Below are 17,080 nucleotides of genomic sequence, written 5' to 3' on the forward strand. Positions count from 1 at the left end.
TTACCGGTTATAATTTACTTTCTTTAAAGACAAAATATTATAGTGCAAATTAAAATGTATAATACTGACCTATTTTTTAAGAAGTAGCATCTTTTTCAAGTAATTAAGCAGTAGGAGCATGGTGAGGGAAAAATTTAAATAGGAGCCAATACGGAGGAGGGAGAAGCATGTTCAAAAGAATGCGCTGAAGAAATTTTTGAGGTTTTAGAAACCGCAGGAGGGACTGCCAGTTTATATTGAAACCAGAGGCCGGAAGTCCAATTTGTATTAAAACTGAAGAGAGAAATTCATGTTTCTATTGAAATCGGATAATTAAGTTACGTCCTTCTCTTCTCCTTTTTGACTCATCTTAAATTAATTTTTACAAATGCTTCTTATAATTATTTTCATATAAAATGCACTCCTTTTTTCAAAATAGCCCATAATAATAATCTTGTCGTTCAAAAAATATAAATTTTATCATTCTAAGCCTTTTTTTAAAGTCTAAATGATTGTGAATACGTGTAAAAAGATTAATGCTTTTTTTGACATGAATTTTATTACTAATCAAACTCTTAATTAGACCTAATATGAGCGCTGCACTATATATCAGCAAAAATGGAGCAGAATCACATCGTAGCCTCCAACCCCACCATTTTTGATCGATTGTCACAAAAAAAAGGAAGAACAAAAACAATTAATTACGATACTTCACTTACAAAATCGAGAAATTATGAAAGACAAATAAATGCAGTGTATATAGTTAATAATCTTAGTAGACATAATCAACTGCTACAGGTGATCTGCTTAACATCATAATAACATCGATCATGATACATACGTACATAACTAAACAAATCCGTCACGAAGAAGACGAAGACAGTAACTAGAAATAGAGAATAAAGACAAGGTAAATGATGAAGATCGATGAACTGTACGTAACTCAGCACTGAGCTAATACAATAATAAGTTTATGGATGCTTTGGCTCTACTGGCAATAAGTGAGGTATCTCCGGCAATGGCGGAAGCTCCAACTTCGGCAAGTCATGAGGAATCTCCGGCAATGGCGGAAGCTCTGGCTTGGGAAAGTCATGAGGTATCTCCGGTAATGGCGGAAGCTCGGGCTTGGGGAAGTCATGAGGGAACTCGGGCAATGGAGGCAGCTCTGGAACGGGCAGCTTGGGCTCTTCCACCTCGGCCGAATTAGATTCTCCCGGCTTTGTCAGCGTGGGGAATTCTGGTAATGGAGGGAGTTCGGGTTTAGGGAAAGCGGGGAATTCAGGGAAGGGAGGAAGCTCGGGAAGCGGTGGCAATTCTGGTTTGGGTAAATCCGGGAATTCTGGGAAAGGAGGGAGTTCTGGCTCTTCGGTGTCTTCAAGCAGAAGGCGAGCGGCGTGGCACGGTGAGTAATTGTTAGAGAAGACGAGGGCGAGGAGAAGGGAGAATGTGAAGAGCAGAGCAGTGTTGGAAGCCATTTTGCTTCTAGTGTGGAGAGAGGAGATACTGCAACTGGCTTTTATAAGTGAGCTGGGACTTGGAAGTTGCTGGGTGGGTGGCTATGTTGTTATGAGAAATTATCTCTATTTGGTTGGAAACTTGAATAGAGAACACAAAAATCAGATAGAGAGATGGAGAGGGAGAGAGAGAGGCTAGGTGGCTGTTGTATCTCTCTCTTTGGTAGCTCAACTTCCTATCCGCGTAATGGTAGTAATATAAGTAGCAGGTAGGACAAAGCTCCATTGTTAACAGAGTAAGGATTTCATATTTCATCAAAATTCTTGTTTGACCGTTCTTGTTCAAACCTTTTATGGCGTATATTTTGCAATGAGCAATGAAACGTACATAAGAATTGTATTTAATACAGCTGGTAAAATTCATCATTATTGCGCGACAGTAACAGAAATTTGTTGTGCTGGTGGTATCACCCAAACAACAACAACATCAAGTTTGTGTCTCACTACATGGGGTCAGCTACATGAATCTTTTTTTCTTTATCGTGTCTTATTAAAAATCAAATTCTCATTTAAATCTAATAAAGAAAGACCATTTCTAATATTTTCTAACAAAGTCTTTTTAGGTCTAGCTACCTTTACATTTTTTAACATAAGTCAAATCTAATATCTCTACTTTCTTAACAGGATCATTGGAAGGCCGCCATTTTATGTGACCAAATCATCTAAGGCAACTCTCTCTAATCTTATCTTTCACTGGCGTTACTCCAACCTTTTCATGTATATACTCATTTCGTATCCTATCTTTGTAACACTTAACTTAGTATTATGCTTCTCTTTAAATAGTCAACATTCGGCACCATAAAAAATTGCAGGTCTCACAACCATCTTATAAAATTTCTCCTTAAATTTGATCCAAAATTACCATTACACAAAACAAAGATTTTACTCAATAACAAGTTGAGGTCAGTTTTTGAAATTTATTTTGAGTCTATTGATATAATTCAAGTATGTTAATGACATGGCCATGCTTGCACTAAATTCAACCTCGCCTACCTTAAGCTCGCCTCCAGCGCCTCGAAGAAGTTCGCGCATGCGACCTCGTCGATCTCCGTGGCTCCGTCCGCGTTGGTCAACTTCCTTCATCTTGTGTGAATCCGGGAGCTGAGCTCTGCCTTCTCCCGATGTCTGCTGGGGCATCGTCCAAGTCCCTCCCGCTAAGCCCTAGCCATTCTCTGGCATTTCTCAAGTATTTTTAATGGCGAATAAGCTCTTGGATCCTAGTTTTCTAGCTGTTAATGCGAAATCTCAGTCATTTAAAAATGCTTTGTCCAGATCTACCTCTTCTTCTTCCTTTCCTGATCTCAGGAAAACTACCCATTGTGGTTTGAAGGCCTTGTGGATATCAAAGGAATAAATCCTTACATTTGCGGCTATTTTTGTCTTTTGTTTGGTTAATGAATTCTCTAATAGGTGTCCTAAATTGGATCTCATTAGAAATTTCTTTTTCAATTTTAAAATTCTGGTAATTTATCTATTACTTTGCTTGATGCTCATCATGTGCTTATAAAACTATCCAACAACTTGGACTATAGAGTTTTTGCTCATCGATCTTAATTTGTGTGTAACTGTTATATGAAACTTATGAAATGGTATCCTATGTTTGACATTCATAAGGAATCCTCCATCGTGCCGGTTTAGATCTCTTCCCTGATCTACGACCTCACTTATTTTCACCAAAAATCCTCCACGAGTTAGGATCTCTATTTGGCAGACCCTTGCAAACAAACAATGCCACTTCTCACGGTACTAGGCCCTCAGTTGCTATGATCTTGGTGGAGCTGGATATTACCAAAAACTATCCAGCCAACATTTGGATTGGACCTGAGAAATTTCGTTATGTGCAAAAAGTGGTTTTGGAAGATATTCCTTCTGCGACCATTGTAAGAACCTCAGACATGCAAAAAATGAGTGCTTTATTTTGCACCCTAATCTTAGGAAGAATTACCGGTTAAGCCTAAGGATGTTATTATAAAATGGCTAATGTCTACCTCATGGATGTTAATATTAGCTCTTACCCTATTTAAGATTATCTGGCTTTAAAAAATGATAATGTTGATGTTCCTTCTGCTGCCTAAAGGGATGATTTTCCTATCGGAACTCTTACCTTATTGCCTACGACTAATGTTATACTTGAGAGCAAAGTGATTCCTAAAGTTGAAGTAGCACCTGTTGTTGATAGAAAGAATGTGGATGGTGATGTTGATCTTGTTGGTGGGGATCAAATTGTGGATCATGAATCTCCCTCACTTCATGGCCCTGTGGATGATGATGGTATTTCCAATAAAATGAAAGTTTTTCTTGCTGTTCGTGTCACTAATTGTCTCACTAATTGTCATGATACTTCTCCTACTGTGAGTTCTGATGTGGGTGATGGTGGTGCGGCTGTTCTATCTCTATAGAGCCCCCACCTCAGGGCTATTTTTGATGATGCTTCTGATGGTATAGATGAATTTGTTGTTTTTCCTTTTAATGTGGACTCTAATGTGAACCCTATTGACCACTCTGACTTTAATCTCATACAATCCGTCAGTTATTAGAGATTCTAAGGAGGCTAAAGTAGATGTTTGTTTTGGTTCCCACGAAGACTAAGATATGAATGCGGTGCAAGTTAGTAATGATAATTTTGCAAAAGTTGTTGGTAAGAAAAAAAAAAGATAAATAAAGAGGTGTTGCAAGATTTAAATGTTTATGAAGGAAGGCCTAAGAGATCTAAAACTCCTTCGAAATTATGTTGCTAATGGGTTTTTGTCTTCGATGGTTTCTTTGATCCGGTGGGGTGTTTGTTGTGGTATTAGTTGGATACTGTTGGTTGTTTCTTTGGTTGATTGTTTGGACCCTTTCTTATGTCTGTATCTGGATGATTTGGGAGATTGTTGTTGGTAGTATTCTCTTAGCTGTGGGCTTTTGTTCAGTTGCTCGTATAGATTTCTCTATCTCTCCATCTATGGTGCTTCTCTTCCTTTGGGAGTCTTTGATAGATGATTAGGCTTCTTTGGTGCTCATGTTGTTGTTCATGGTGGGAGTTGTGCTTGTCCTTTTTTATTTTCTTATGTTTATACTCTGTAATAGTTTGAATCAAAGGCTCATAGGTTTTATTTCAAATGATGCATTTTTAGAGGGATATCAATTCAATAAGGACTTGTAATATCTTATTTATATTAACGAGTAAGCCCGTATATGTGAGTTTTATTCAAAAAAAAAAAGTATTTTAATGACCAAATTAGATTCTAAGTAACTTTTTAAAACTTTTGGAACCGAAAACAATGAACTTGATCCAGGTATTAAGGGTAACATAAATTTTGTTATGATTGGAGCTGTACAACCCATGAGATGGTACTTCCAAGGTACAAAAACATAAGGTACGTGCTTACATCTTAAACACGTTGTTCACAATGGATAGTCTCCTTTATAAAGTGGAGCTCGTCTCACTTGCAGTGGAGAGATTATTCTGTGCGGTGTTCGAATGCAATCGGAGGTTAATTCAGATGCTCCACATCTGTGCGTTGGGTGACGTGGTGCATCCGGACGCATCCGGACACTGGACATAATAATTTTTCTTTGCAAGGAGACCGCAACTGTGCTTTCTTTTGGCACATTAAAATGGCATATCTCCTTATATCTTTTACAAGGGTTTAGATTTGATTTTTCAGCTTCATTTCAAAATTCAAATTTTTTTTCCTTTAAAAGAAACACTTAAATAAAGTATAACTAAATTATACCAAATTTTTTAAAATACAATTCACACTTTCTTTAATAGAATTTTTTAAAACTAAAGAGGAAATATCTAAACTGAAAAATTAGAGTTAAGAAAATTTCAACTAAATAAATAAAATTAAATCTCTTGACAAGACACAATGGAGAAAAAATAATTCATGTAGCCGATCCCAAGTAATAGGATAAATGTTTTATGTTATTATTGTTGTTGTTGATGCTTATTTAGCCTTGGATCGGATCATTTTTTGGAGTCGTTAAGTTCATCTCGCTGAGTTGATAATTTAACTATAGGTTTATGTAAATTGGAGTCTGGATGATCCTTAATTAGTTTTAGAAGTGACACGTGCCAAAAATTGGCTTGATTGTTTGGCATATTTAACTTGGAAACATTCAATATTAAATTTGGGACCATACAAACTTTGATTTCGACAAGCTTATAGTCAAACCGGTTGTCTCGATAACACAACCCAACAACACTAAAATTGGTCCAATCCGAGCTCAAATGGGCTCAGAACAATGGATTTGAGCATATTTGGAAGCTTCACAATATTAATTGGGTGACTAAATAATAAGTAAATATATATATGCTTATACGTGAATCAAGGGTCTTGACGAGATGAATCCAACAAGCCTAAAATCACTTAATTTTGACATCATTAAGGCTCTTAAAAGTTTTTTAAAAAATTAAGGCACTTAAAAGTTGTATAAACACTTCATAATTGAGAGAGTCAACATGAGTCGTCTGATTGTGCACTTCAAAATTGCTCTGGATCTTCTCCATATTTATAAAGAATGTCATTCTCAAAAAATTATAAATAGGCCCTCACTCATCATATGGTGAAATTATTGGGTTCGGACATCGGACGATGTCCGGAGCCTAATGAAAATGTGCCACCTCATCCTCTACTCGGTACTGAGCTCGGTACTTCACAGCACTGAGTTCAGTATTACTCGGTACTGTGAAATATCGAATGATAAGCTGTGTTTGGTGTCTGAACCCAATAATCTCCCCATCACATGAAAGAGGAGGCTTGGATCTCTGGTAGGAGATCAAGAGAGCTCTAAGACTTGAAGAATCGTGGAGCTCTACCCAGGCACCACCACTGACGAGCCCTCTTCGCCCTGCCCTCGCCACAGGACTTTCACCACCCAATTGTCGTCGAGCATCCACCTAACAGCTGCTGTTAGACCTCAAGTCTCAGAACGCCATCAAACCTTCCACCAACTACAGTCATTCAACCTCAGCCGTCCAACTATAGTCATTCTGTCCTTTTTCTTCTACCAACTACAATCCTTTCGACCACTATCATCCTACTACAGTTCTTTGACCTTCATCGTCTGAGTACAGTCCTTCCAATCTTCATCGCCCGCCAATTATGGTCCTCCTGACCTTCATCACCCAAATAAGGTCCAATCTAACACTGTCACTAGCCAACTACGATCCTTTTAACCACTGTCTCCTAAATATTATGATCCCACAAACCTTTGTCTCATGACTATGGTCCCACTGACCTCCATTGCCCATTGGACAGAGTACTTTTGACCTCCATCGCTCACCAACTATAGTTCACGGACCACCGTCTCCAGATTATGGTCTATCCAACATCAATTTCTTGCTAACAACATTTTACAAATCGCCATCACCTGACTAAGATCTTTCTGACCTTTGTCGCCCATACACTTGCGGTCCTTATAACCTTTATTGTCTGCAAACTATGGCCCTTCCAATCTTTATCGCTCATCAACTACACTTTTTCGGACCAATGTCAAGCAACTACTGCACTTCTACCTTAATTTCCTGATTATGGTATGCACAACAAGACAAAATCGTGAGGCCCTTAGGCCAAAGTAGACAATATCTTGATAGTTAAGAGTTTGAACTGTTATAAATAGTTTAGAGAAATACACTAGCCGGAATATATGAACTAAGAGTCACAACTTAAATTTATAAGGGCCACCTCTAGAATCTTATTTTTCCTAATGGATGATTATGGGATAGAGGTGCTGACGAGGATGTCAGTTACTTAAGTGGGAGAGATTATGAAACCTCTTAAGTAAAAGGTGTAATGGTTAAAATTTTATTAAGAAACTCCATAGTTAAGCGTGCTCTTCTTGAAGAAATCCTTGGATTAGTGGCCTACTAGGAAGTTACATAAACATGAAAAAATTATGAGGCCATTATGCCAAAGCTGATAATATCTTAATCATTAAGAGTTTAGGATGTTATACGGTCTTTCTGACATCTGTCACCAGTCGACTATGAATCTCAGACCACTGTTGACTGACTATCATCCTCATGTCACCATTATTCAACTACAGCCCTTTCAACCGCAGTCATCCATCGACTGCAGTCCTCAGATTATGATTATCTGACTATTATTCTTAGACCAGCATTTTCAACTACAGTCTCTTCGATCTTCGCGGCATGACTATAATCCTTCCAACTACAGTCCTCAGACCATTGTATCCCTACTACGATCCTTATAACCCTCATCGCTAGATTATGATTCCTCTGACCTCCATCACTTACTAATTACCATCACTCCAGCCTTCATCGCCCTATAATGATCCCTTCAACCTCACTCACCCGAATACGATCCCACTGACCCTCATCACACGGTAATAGTCCATTCAACCTTAACAGCTTGATTGTGATCACTCCAACCTCTTTCACCTGATCATGGTCCCTTCAACTCCTGTAGTCTAACTATGGTCCCTAACAATGATTCCTTTGACCTCAGTCACCTGACTACGATCCCTTATGCCTCAGTCGACCGACTACGACCCCTCCAACCACAGTTTGCCCACTAACTACGGTCCCTCTGATCTATGTCACCTAACTACTGTCCAATTAACCTCCATCGCTCGATTGCGGTTCCTCAAACCACCATCGCCCAACTTCAGTCCCACCAACCTTCATCGCTTAACTAGGATCATACTAAACAAACAAACAAGCCGATAATCTCTTAAGAATGGCTCTCTTATTATTGGACACTTTCAAGTTTGGCCATATAATATGCTATATTTGATGTATATTTTTGCTACAGTATGCTAGCACCTTCCCCTGATGGAGGACATCATTTATAATTAACAAAAAATACTAGTAGATTCATTTCAACTGGGAGGGAGGCCTTGTGATTTTTCCCCATTTTAGAATTTTCACGTAAAAAGTATATTATCTCTAACAATTTATGTACACTTCTCTCTCTTATTTGTCTGTACATTGGATCTTCATACAGGGCTAGGACGTTAAAGATTTCATCTCTCTATCGCCGCAAATTTTCCATCACACAACAAGAAGGTAAAATTTTAAGTGTATATTTAGATTCGTATTTGATCAAGCTGTTTTTGATAACTTATCAACTATGATGCACCGACATGGATACATCGACACGGACACGACACGACACGGACACGGGACACAACATTTTTTAAAAATATAGGACACAGGTGCGATGTGGACACTGCATAATAACTTTTTAATATAGTATATAGAAATTAAGATGACTTTATATTAAAAATGACAAGGAATAATAAATCAATTTCATGATAACTTGTTTAGCTTATAACATAAAAATGTTTAGTACAAAATATCAATACAACCACAAAAATATAAGAAAAAATCATTTAGTACAACATGAAAGTCCAACTACTCAATAGAGGGAATGATAGAATTAGGTTCAGATGTTGATTTTTTACCATCAATATCATCATCATTGAATATCATTGCTTTCAACTCTGATTCATCTAGAGAAAGATTTGTAACATTCAATAATCTCATATCATCAAGTCACTCGAACCCATCTTCAGTAACATCCCACATCTTATTATCACTTGTCATATAAAGTGAGGTTTTCCTTAATAGAAGATGAAGATTATATTCCTCCTAAATCATAATGGATATTCTCAATTTGAACTACTGTCCTTCAACATAGAAATTATAATTGATATGAAGTGAAATCAAAATATCTCAATAATAAGACAACATGAATAAAACAATATATCGATATTTTGGGGTCCAATGGGGCTCTCCCCTAATGGGGTTCGATGAGAGATGAGATAAAAATACCTTCACTGCACAAAAGAAATTAAGATGAGAATATTCGATGATTGGGTATTAAGTGCGGACGTTGATTTGATGTTGTGGATAGAAAATAAGAAATTTAGTTTAAATCCCGCAAAATACAAGAAATTATATTTAAAAAAATTCATAAAATATTTAAGATTTGCGTGTCCGACACGCGTGTCCAATTTGCATTTAATATTTTTTAATCAGACACGTTTTCGGTGTGTTCGACACGTGTCGGAGGAGTGTCGGACGAGTGTCGTGTCGGACACTACACGCCTCTTTGATTAAAAATGTCGGTGCATCATAGCTTATCAATTATGAACATATTCTAAGAAAAGTTGCACTTCGTCATAGCTCAAGAGCATATATAAAGTTGCAACAGTCATATTTTTGTCACTCAAATTATCATAAATCTAGTTTTTTTTTTTCTTCTTCTTTATGGTGATGAAATTATTGAGTATATCATAACAAAAACTTTCTCATTATACATTATATTTAGTAGTCAAAGTTTTCATCCAACATATCATGATAAACTTTGTTGCCCAATTTTAAAACAAACTAAGATGTGTTGCAATCATTTTTTATATTATAGGAAAAATTCTAGCACGCAATAAGAATTGACTTTAATTTTTCGATTGACAATATGTCCACCTGATAAGCTTGACCTTTTAAGCCTAATTGAGTACTATCAAAACCTTTTAAATTTGATCATGCTTGAATGATGAGAAAATTAGCCAAATTGTCTTACAACAACGTTATGTGTGAGCTTCATGTCCTTGAGATAATGAACGATTAGAGTCAAGCTATGGAATCTGAAGTTTATTTTGGCTATAATTTTGAGATAGTTGTTGTGAACTAAATTATTTAGGTTTTATTTGAGACAGTTTTAAGTCACTATTTTTTTCTCGTTTTCAATAGATTTTTATACTAAAAAATAGCTTTATAAAACTGTAAAAAAGTAGTCCCCGACGATTCCTTAGTGGGTATAAGGATGCTTGCATTATAATTCTTGACTATCATTGAAAGTCATCAATATAAAGATATTATAAGCATATTTTTATGCATCTGTCTATCTTTTGTTCTGAAACTAAAGAAGCAAACCACACATCTGAACTAGAGATCTTTTATATTTGATAAGCATAAATTATGAAGCTCGAAGATCATTCTTAGTTTAGGTTCAATGCCTATATAAAATCTAGAAGTTAAATTATCATTCTTGCACAAATCTTCTTACATCATCTAGGCTCACTTGTACTATAAGTTCATACTAGTTATGCATAATGATACAACTTTATTGAAACAATGTTCATTAATTTCAAACTGTTTATCTTTATCAACTTCAAAAATTTAAATTTAAGTTTCTTACCGCTTTTTAAAACAGCGTTTTAGTTGAAAAATTTCTAGAGCTAAAATATTTTTACATGAAAGCAACTTTAACAAATAGTAAAAAGTTATCCCAGGCTTCGTTTGGGACGGCTTTTTTGTTACTACATATCTAAAGCAGTTTTTTTAGTACAAAAATTTTATAACAAGAAATTTTTGTACTAAAAAGTTGCTTTAGAAAGTAACAAGAAAGTACTCTCAAATGAAGCCTTAATTTTAAATTGACCTAAGTATATATATGCACTACAACAAACATGCATTTGATTTTTTTTTAATAAGCACTCAATGCTAGTTCAAGTCCTAAATCAAGTAATTTGAGGATCAAGAACCAATTTACAATTGTCTTTTAATTAGGGGTGTCAACTTCGGATCACAGGATGGGTTCGGGTCAAACCAAAAACTGTTCCAACACTATTCGGGTTCGGGTCGACCCGACCCATTTTTGCAAACGGGTAGATTTTGTGGAACCGAACCCGACCTGCGCGCGGACACGAAAGTGGGCCGATCGCCAGCAACAGCGGAAGCCTATAGAAGCGGTCGGCGACTGACACATGACCCGTGCAACGCGGAACTGCCTATCGACTGATGCGGCCGGCGCTGGCCTCGAGACGCGACGCGAAACTGTCGTGGAACTAACGCTGGCCTCGGGATGCGATGCGGCCGGGTAGCCAGGGCAGGCAGGCAAGCGGGCACGGGGCAGGCGAGGCATCTGGGGCGGGGTCATTCCTGGCAGACAGGTTTTTGTGTCATTTCGGGTCATTCCCGGGTTCCCGGGACAACCAAAACCCGACCTGATTTTTCAAACGGGTTGATTTTCCGGCCCGAACCCGACCCACTTCGATTCGGGTCAACACGAACCCGAAATTTTTGGGTTGGTTTTTGGGTCAGGTCCAATATTGACACCCCTACTTTTAATTCATGGTGTAGCACATAAGAGAACATCTAATTGTGCAGCAATGTATTGCCAACTTAAAAAAATGATATAATTTTATTTTAAAATATTTTAATATAAGATTAATTAAAAATTGATATTCCTAGGAAATGAAGATTTTTGGTTGCATCATAAAAGCTTATTGTATGTTGCAAGAATTTTTTTTTCTTTTTGTGATATACTTAAAATAATTAATTCTAGATTAATGTTGGGGATTTTTCTTTTAAGGATGAACTAAGGTCTCTTTTTTAAAAACATATAATCTAAGAATTCCATTGAATATATGTTTATTCGATTAACAGATGAGCATAACATTAAAAAAAAAAATAAACAGATGAGCATAACATGTATTTCCATTTAATCTTTATCATTGGCCAACAAAAAAATATTAAAAACTAACATTATAGTATATTGGCAAATATTAAAGTGGCACTATCATTTATATATAGATCATATGAATATTTCTCTGATAAAAATAAATTTATAAAAGTATTCAATAAAATACAAACCACTCCATGGTCTATCAATCTGATCACTATAAATCTCATGAATGGAGTACAAGCTATAATTAACACCACACATACTATAACATAGAATATGAATCATCTATTAATTGATATGGAAAAAGGCATGATAAATATAATGATAATGAATTAAGGATGGTTGGGTTGTGTCTGCACTTGTGAAAACTTTGGTTTGGGCAAAGTTGACAATTCTGGCGAGGGAGGCGACTCTAGTTTAGGTAATGTTGGCTCTTCAAGTTTGGGTGGGGATGGTTCATTGGTTTTGGGGGGTAACTCTGTATGAGGAATGGAAGGAACTTTGGGTAATGGAGGAAGCTCGGGAAGCGTTGGTTGCTTTGGCACTGGTGGAAGCTCAGGTTTTGGAAACTTCGGTTCTTCAGGCTTTGGTGGTAGCTCTGGCTTAGGAAGTGTTGGTTCTTCAGGCTTTGGTGGGATTTCTGGCTTTGGAAATGTTGGCTCCTTAGGCTTTGGAAGTGTCGGTTCTTCATGCTTTGGAGGAATCTCTGGCTTGGGAAATGTTGGTTGCTTTGGCACAGGGGGTAGCTCAGGTTTTGGAAGCTTTGGTTCTTCAGGCTTTGGTGGTAGCTCTGGCTTAGGAAGTGTTGGTTCTTCAGGCTTTGGTGGGAATTCTGGCTTCGGAAATGTTGGCTCCTTAGGCTTTGGAAGTGTCGGTTCTTCAGGCTTTGGAGGAATCTCTGGCTTGGGCAGTGTTGGTTGCTTTGGCACTGGTGGTAGCTCGGGTTTTGGAAGATTTGGTTCTTCAGGCTTTGGTGGTAGCTCTGGCTTAGGAAGTGTTGGTTCTTCTGGCTTTGGTGGGAGTTCTGGCTTTGGTGGGAGTTCTGGCTTTGGAATTATTGGCAAGTTAGGTTTTGGGAGAGTTGGTTCTTCAGGTTTTAGTGGTGCTTTTGGCTCAGGAAGTGGTGGCGGAAGTTCAAGCTTTGCAGGTGTTGGTTCTTCAGGCTTCGGGAATGTCAACTCTTTAGGCTTTGGTGGTAATTCAGGTTTTGGAATTATTGGCAAGTTAGGTTTCGAGAGTGTTGGCTCTTCAGGTTTTGGTGATACTTCTGGCTTAGGAAGTGGTGGTGGAAGTTCAAGCTTGGGAGGTGTTGGTTCTTCAGGCTTCGGGAGCGTTGGCTCTTTAGGCTTTGGTGGCAATTCAGGTTTTGGAAGTGTCGGCAAATTAGGCTTTGGGACTACTGGTTCTTCAGGTTTTGGTGGTAGTTCAGGCTTGGGAAATATTGGTGGAAGTTCAGGCTTCGGAAGTGTTGGTTCCTTTGGCTTTGGAAGCGTCGGCTCTTCAGGCTTTGGTGGCAATTCAGGTTTCGGAATTGTCGGTAGGTTAGGTTTTGGGAGTGTTGGTTCTTCAGGTTTTGGTGGTAGTTCTGGCTTGGGAAATTCAGGTTTGGGAAGCGTCGGTTCCTTCGGCTTTGGGAGTGTAGGCTCTTCAGGCTTTGGTGGTAACTCCGGTTTTGGTAATACTGACTTTGGCGGTACTTCTGGTTTAGGAAATGTTGGTTCTTCAAGCTTCGGCGGCAATCCAACTTTAGGATTTACTGGCTCTTGAGGCTTCGGCAATGTCGGCTCTTCAGGTTTCGGTTGAAACTCCGGCTGAGGCAAAGTTGGAGAATCGAGTAGAAGGCGTGCAGCTTGGCTTGCCGAGTTGCTCAATAAGATGAGCACAATAAAGAATAAGAGTGTGAAAAAGGGTGTACGGGAAGCCATGATGCAAGTACAAGAAGACAATATGGAGCTCCAAAGGAATCAAAATAGATGATGCAATGATCAGGTTTGTGCTGTAAAGTGGAGATCAAATTGTTCTTATTTATAATGTCTCATTCTAGTGTGCTGGTCTTAAAAGAAAGTGTATAATCTTTTCCAATGGCGTTAAGAGTTGGTGGTTTCAATAATGTTTGGTTGTTAGCGAGTTGGTGTGGAACAAGAGAGAGAGAGAGAGAGAGAGAGAGGATTGAGCTTGGGGAAGAAGTAAACTTGAGGGAAGGATTTGGTAATTAATTAGTTCAACTTCTCAGGAATAGAGAGGAACAAATGGCATGGTAACTACGCGGTTAGCGATTTGCGTAATGACTTTGGCTACCATAACAAACACTTAAAAACAAATAATGTGGAAAATCTGAGCGAGGAAACGTACAGAATTAGCGAGCAACGGATGCTAAGCAAAGCTTTTCCAGAATGTTAGATCCCATCATGTGATTGTTATGGTGACAGATAAAATTATTTGGTAGTGGTTGTAAACTAATTTAATTAAAGATGCTAAAAATTATTATCATAATTAATTTTATGAGCTAATCCCTTTCACATTTGTGTTTCCAATTTTTAAATTTTCTAACAAAAAAAGTTATATTTGATGGTTTATTATTATTATTTTTGTTTTAATTTATGTATTAATTTATTTTTTTTATTTTTTGCACATAGAATAATGCTACATTATCTCGACGTGAATAAATTCTCTTTTTTATATATATACGGGCCTAAAATTTGTAAGTAAACATATATCATATTTTAAATAAAATATGGGATATATAAAATATCCTTAAAAAACGATTTGACATTCAAAGTTTGAAAATTTTAGCCTAATTGTGTGAGAGTTTGATAAATAAGTAAAGCTAGTTTTCATTATAAATTATAAATATATTTCTTTAAAATTTGAAATAAGTTCAGCTCGAGCCACTTCTAACTTGAGCTTGATTAATTAATAGAATTTAAACTTGAGCTTGAGCTTTACTATAGGAGTTTAAGTTAGGTCACGAGCTACATGAAAGTAAAAAATAATTATAATTCAAATAATTATTATAATTAAATGATTAAAAATGTGAAATAAAAAGAGCTATAATAAAAAGTCACATAATCTAAGAATGTAAAATATAATTTTTAAATACTTTTAATAATTTTATACTTAAACTCATTAATGCTAGCTAAAATCATGTTAGTGTTTATTTTAAATAGTTTAGTTGGAGGTGATATAAAATTTGATTGATTAGTTCATCGAGCTCAGCACATAATCTACTTATCGAGCTGAATTTGTGCAAACTCACGAGCAAACTTTACTCAGTTACACCCCTAATTAAAAATGTTTCATGCACTTTCTTCAAATAGATTTATCTTCGTTCATCCTTTTTTACTCTGCATAATAAAAAAAAATAAAAATAAATGCAAATTATTCTTGAATATCGTGATTTTGGTTGACTATGCAGGCTAATTTAATTATAGGGTTATCTCAAGTGAGAAATAATTAATGCACATTATGTTAATTTGTGTGAAATCTAATTGTTTCGATCAATCGGGTTGTATTGTTGCCAACTCTATTTGTCATGCTCATTAGGAGATGTGGGGGATCCTCCCCTACCTGGGTTTGAGTGTTTGCATCCGAATTTTTTTTGTATAACGCCCCGGTGTTCTGTACATGAACGTCGGGCACTACAAAATTTGCTCGAAGAAAAGACAGAGAATGGAATGATGCAGCACTCCAGATCCCACGCTACGACACTATCAGGTAGACTGGAGACAAAATGTTGAGCGCCGCAACGCTCCAAATTGGCACAACAAAGCTGTGAAGCTAGTTGGACAACTTTATTTTTCTCGTTTTTCTTAGGGGTGACATTCTTTGGTGGTTGATATTGTATTTCTTTGTTTATTCTTGTGTAAGAACATTATAAGAGAGAAGTAAAGAAAAGAGAGATTGAGAAAGAAAAGAGATATGCACTATATTTTCTTAGTGAATTTTTATTTGGTGTGGCTCTGTAGTTTTTTCAATATTTTGAATTTTTTTCACATTAAATTCTGATGTTCTTTTATTTCCGCTACTTTTGCCTAAATTAATTGTAATTGGTGGTCAAATCAACGAAACAATGAATTAAAACAATCAAGTTCTCATTATAGGGGTGCTAAAATATGCCAACGAATCGGTTTCGAGTCTGCCCCTAAATTGGCCCAACCCAAATCAGATCAACTCAAACCCGACTCGTTTAATAAACAGGTTAAAAAATTGAACCCAAACCTGACCCACTAGCAATCCGAACCTGACTCGATAACTATTTTAATTAAAAACATTTTTATTAGCATATTAATCATAAATTTTAGGTTAATTGATAACATAAGTACGTTGGCGGGTCAACCCAAATCTGACCGATTTAATAAATGGGTCCCACCGAAATCCGTCTTGTTTAGTAAACTGGTCAAATCGAATCAGAATTTTTTAAGTCGGGTTGAAGAGTCATGTCATTTTTTGACATCCATATTCTCATTGAATCTAACTATCTTATTATTCCGATCAAATTATCATTATTTTTAATCAAGTTATTAAATTTGGATTCTCAATTGAGTAAGTTACTGAATTAATTATTATAACTTAAAAGAAATTAATTATTATATTCCATTTAAATTTTGATTTTATGATAATTTTGGATGTAATTAATCATGTGTCACTAAATAAATTGCAAAACTTTTTTAAGAGTCGCCAAGCATGGAAAGAAACCTCACCAAAAAAAGATATTTTGTTTTATTGCTCCTTCATAGATATTCCTTAAATATTCCTAAAATAAGTTATCTCTCTCTCTATTAGTTTATTTGACAAGACTATGGCTTCGAATGGGACAGCTTTCAACTACTTTTTAAAACGGCTTTAAAAAGCAAGAAGAAAGCCGTTCCAAACGAAGACTATGTTACATAAAGGGGGAGATGTGGTGGTAGTTTGGATATTTCATTTCAGGATGTTTGTTCTTTTGATATTGATTTTGTTTCCCAGGGAATTACTGATTATCAATTCTTTAATCATTTCACCATTAAAAAGATATTAGTATTTGTTTTGAATAATAATCTTGTCTTTACTGAATAAACAACTGAACTTTCTTCAAATACAACAATAATGATATCAAGTTTTTATTCAACTATGTAGGGTTAGTTGATGATTGTTCAATAAATTTTACGCTAACTGCGGAGGCCTAAGAAA

The 17,080-nt window shown here is 36.5% G+C and overlaps 2 protein-coding genes across 2 annotated transcripts; one reads left to right on the forward strand and one right to left on the reverse strand.

Annotated features, from left to right (window-relative positions):
* Positions 1-720: 720 nt before the first annotated feature.
* Positions 721-1,454, reverse strand: LOC110108534 (protein PELPK1-like). The gene has a single exon (XM_020839215.2). It carries the CDS (start codon positions 1,452-1,454, stop codon positions 951-953), a length of 504 nt encoding a protein of 167 aa, XP_020694874.1. The 3' UTR covers positions 721-950.
* A 10,946-nt stretch (positions 1,455-12,400) lies between these two features.
* Positions 12,401-13,678, forward strand: LOC114579598 (glycine-rich cell wall structural protein 1-like). Its single transcript, XM_028694753.1, has one exon. It carries the CDS (start codon positions 12,401-12,403, stop codon positions 13,676-13,678), a length of 1,278 nt encoding a protein of 425 aa, XP_028550586.1.
* Positions 13,679-17,080: the final 3,402 nt, after the last annotated feature.

Source organism: Dendrobium catenatum, unplaced genomic scaffold, assembly GCF_001605985.2.
Source record: "Dendrobium catenatum unplaced genomic scaffold, ASM160598v2 fragScaff_scaffold_542, whole genome shotgun sequence".
In the NCBI taxonomy this organism is placed as follows: domain Eukaryota; kingdom Viridiplantae; phylum Streptophyta; class Magnoliopsida; order Asparagales; family Orchidaceae; genus Dendrobium; species Dendrobium catenatum.

Excerpts from the sequence above, each read along its gene's own strand:
- LOC110108534 (XM_020839215.2), bottom strand. The coding sequence starts at position 1,454 with ATGGCTTCCAACACTGCTCTGCTCTTCACATTCTCCCTTCTCCTCGCC.
- LOC114579598 (XM_028694753.1), top strand. The coding sequence starts at position 12,401 with ATGGAAGGAACTTTGGGTAATGGAGGAAGCTCGGGAAGCGTTGGTTGC.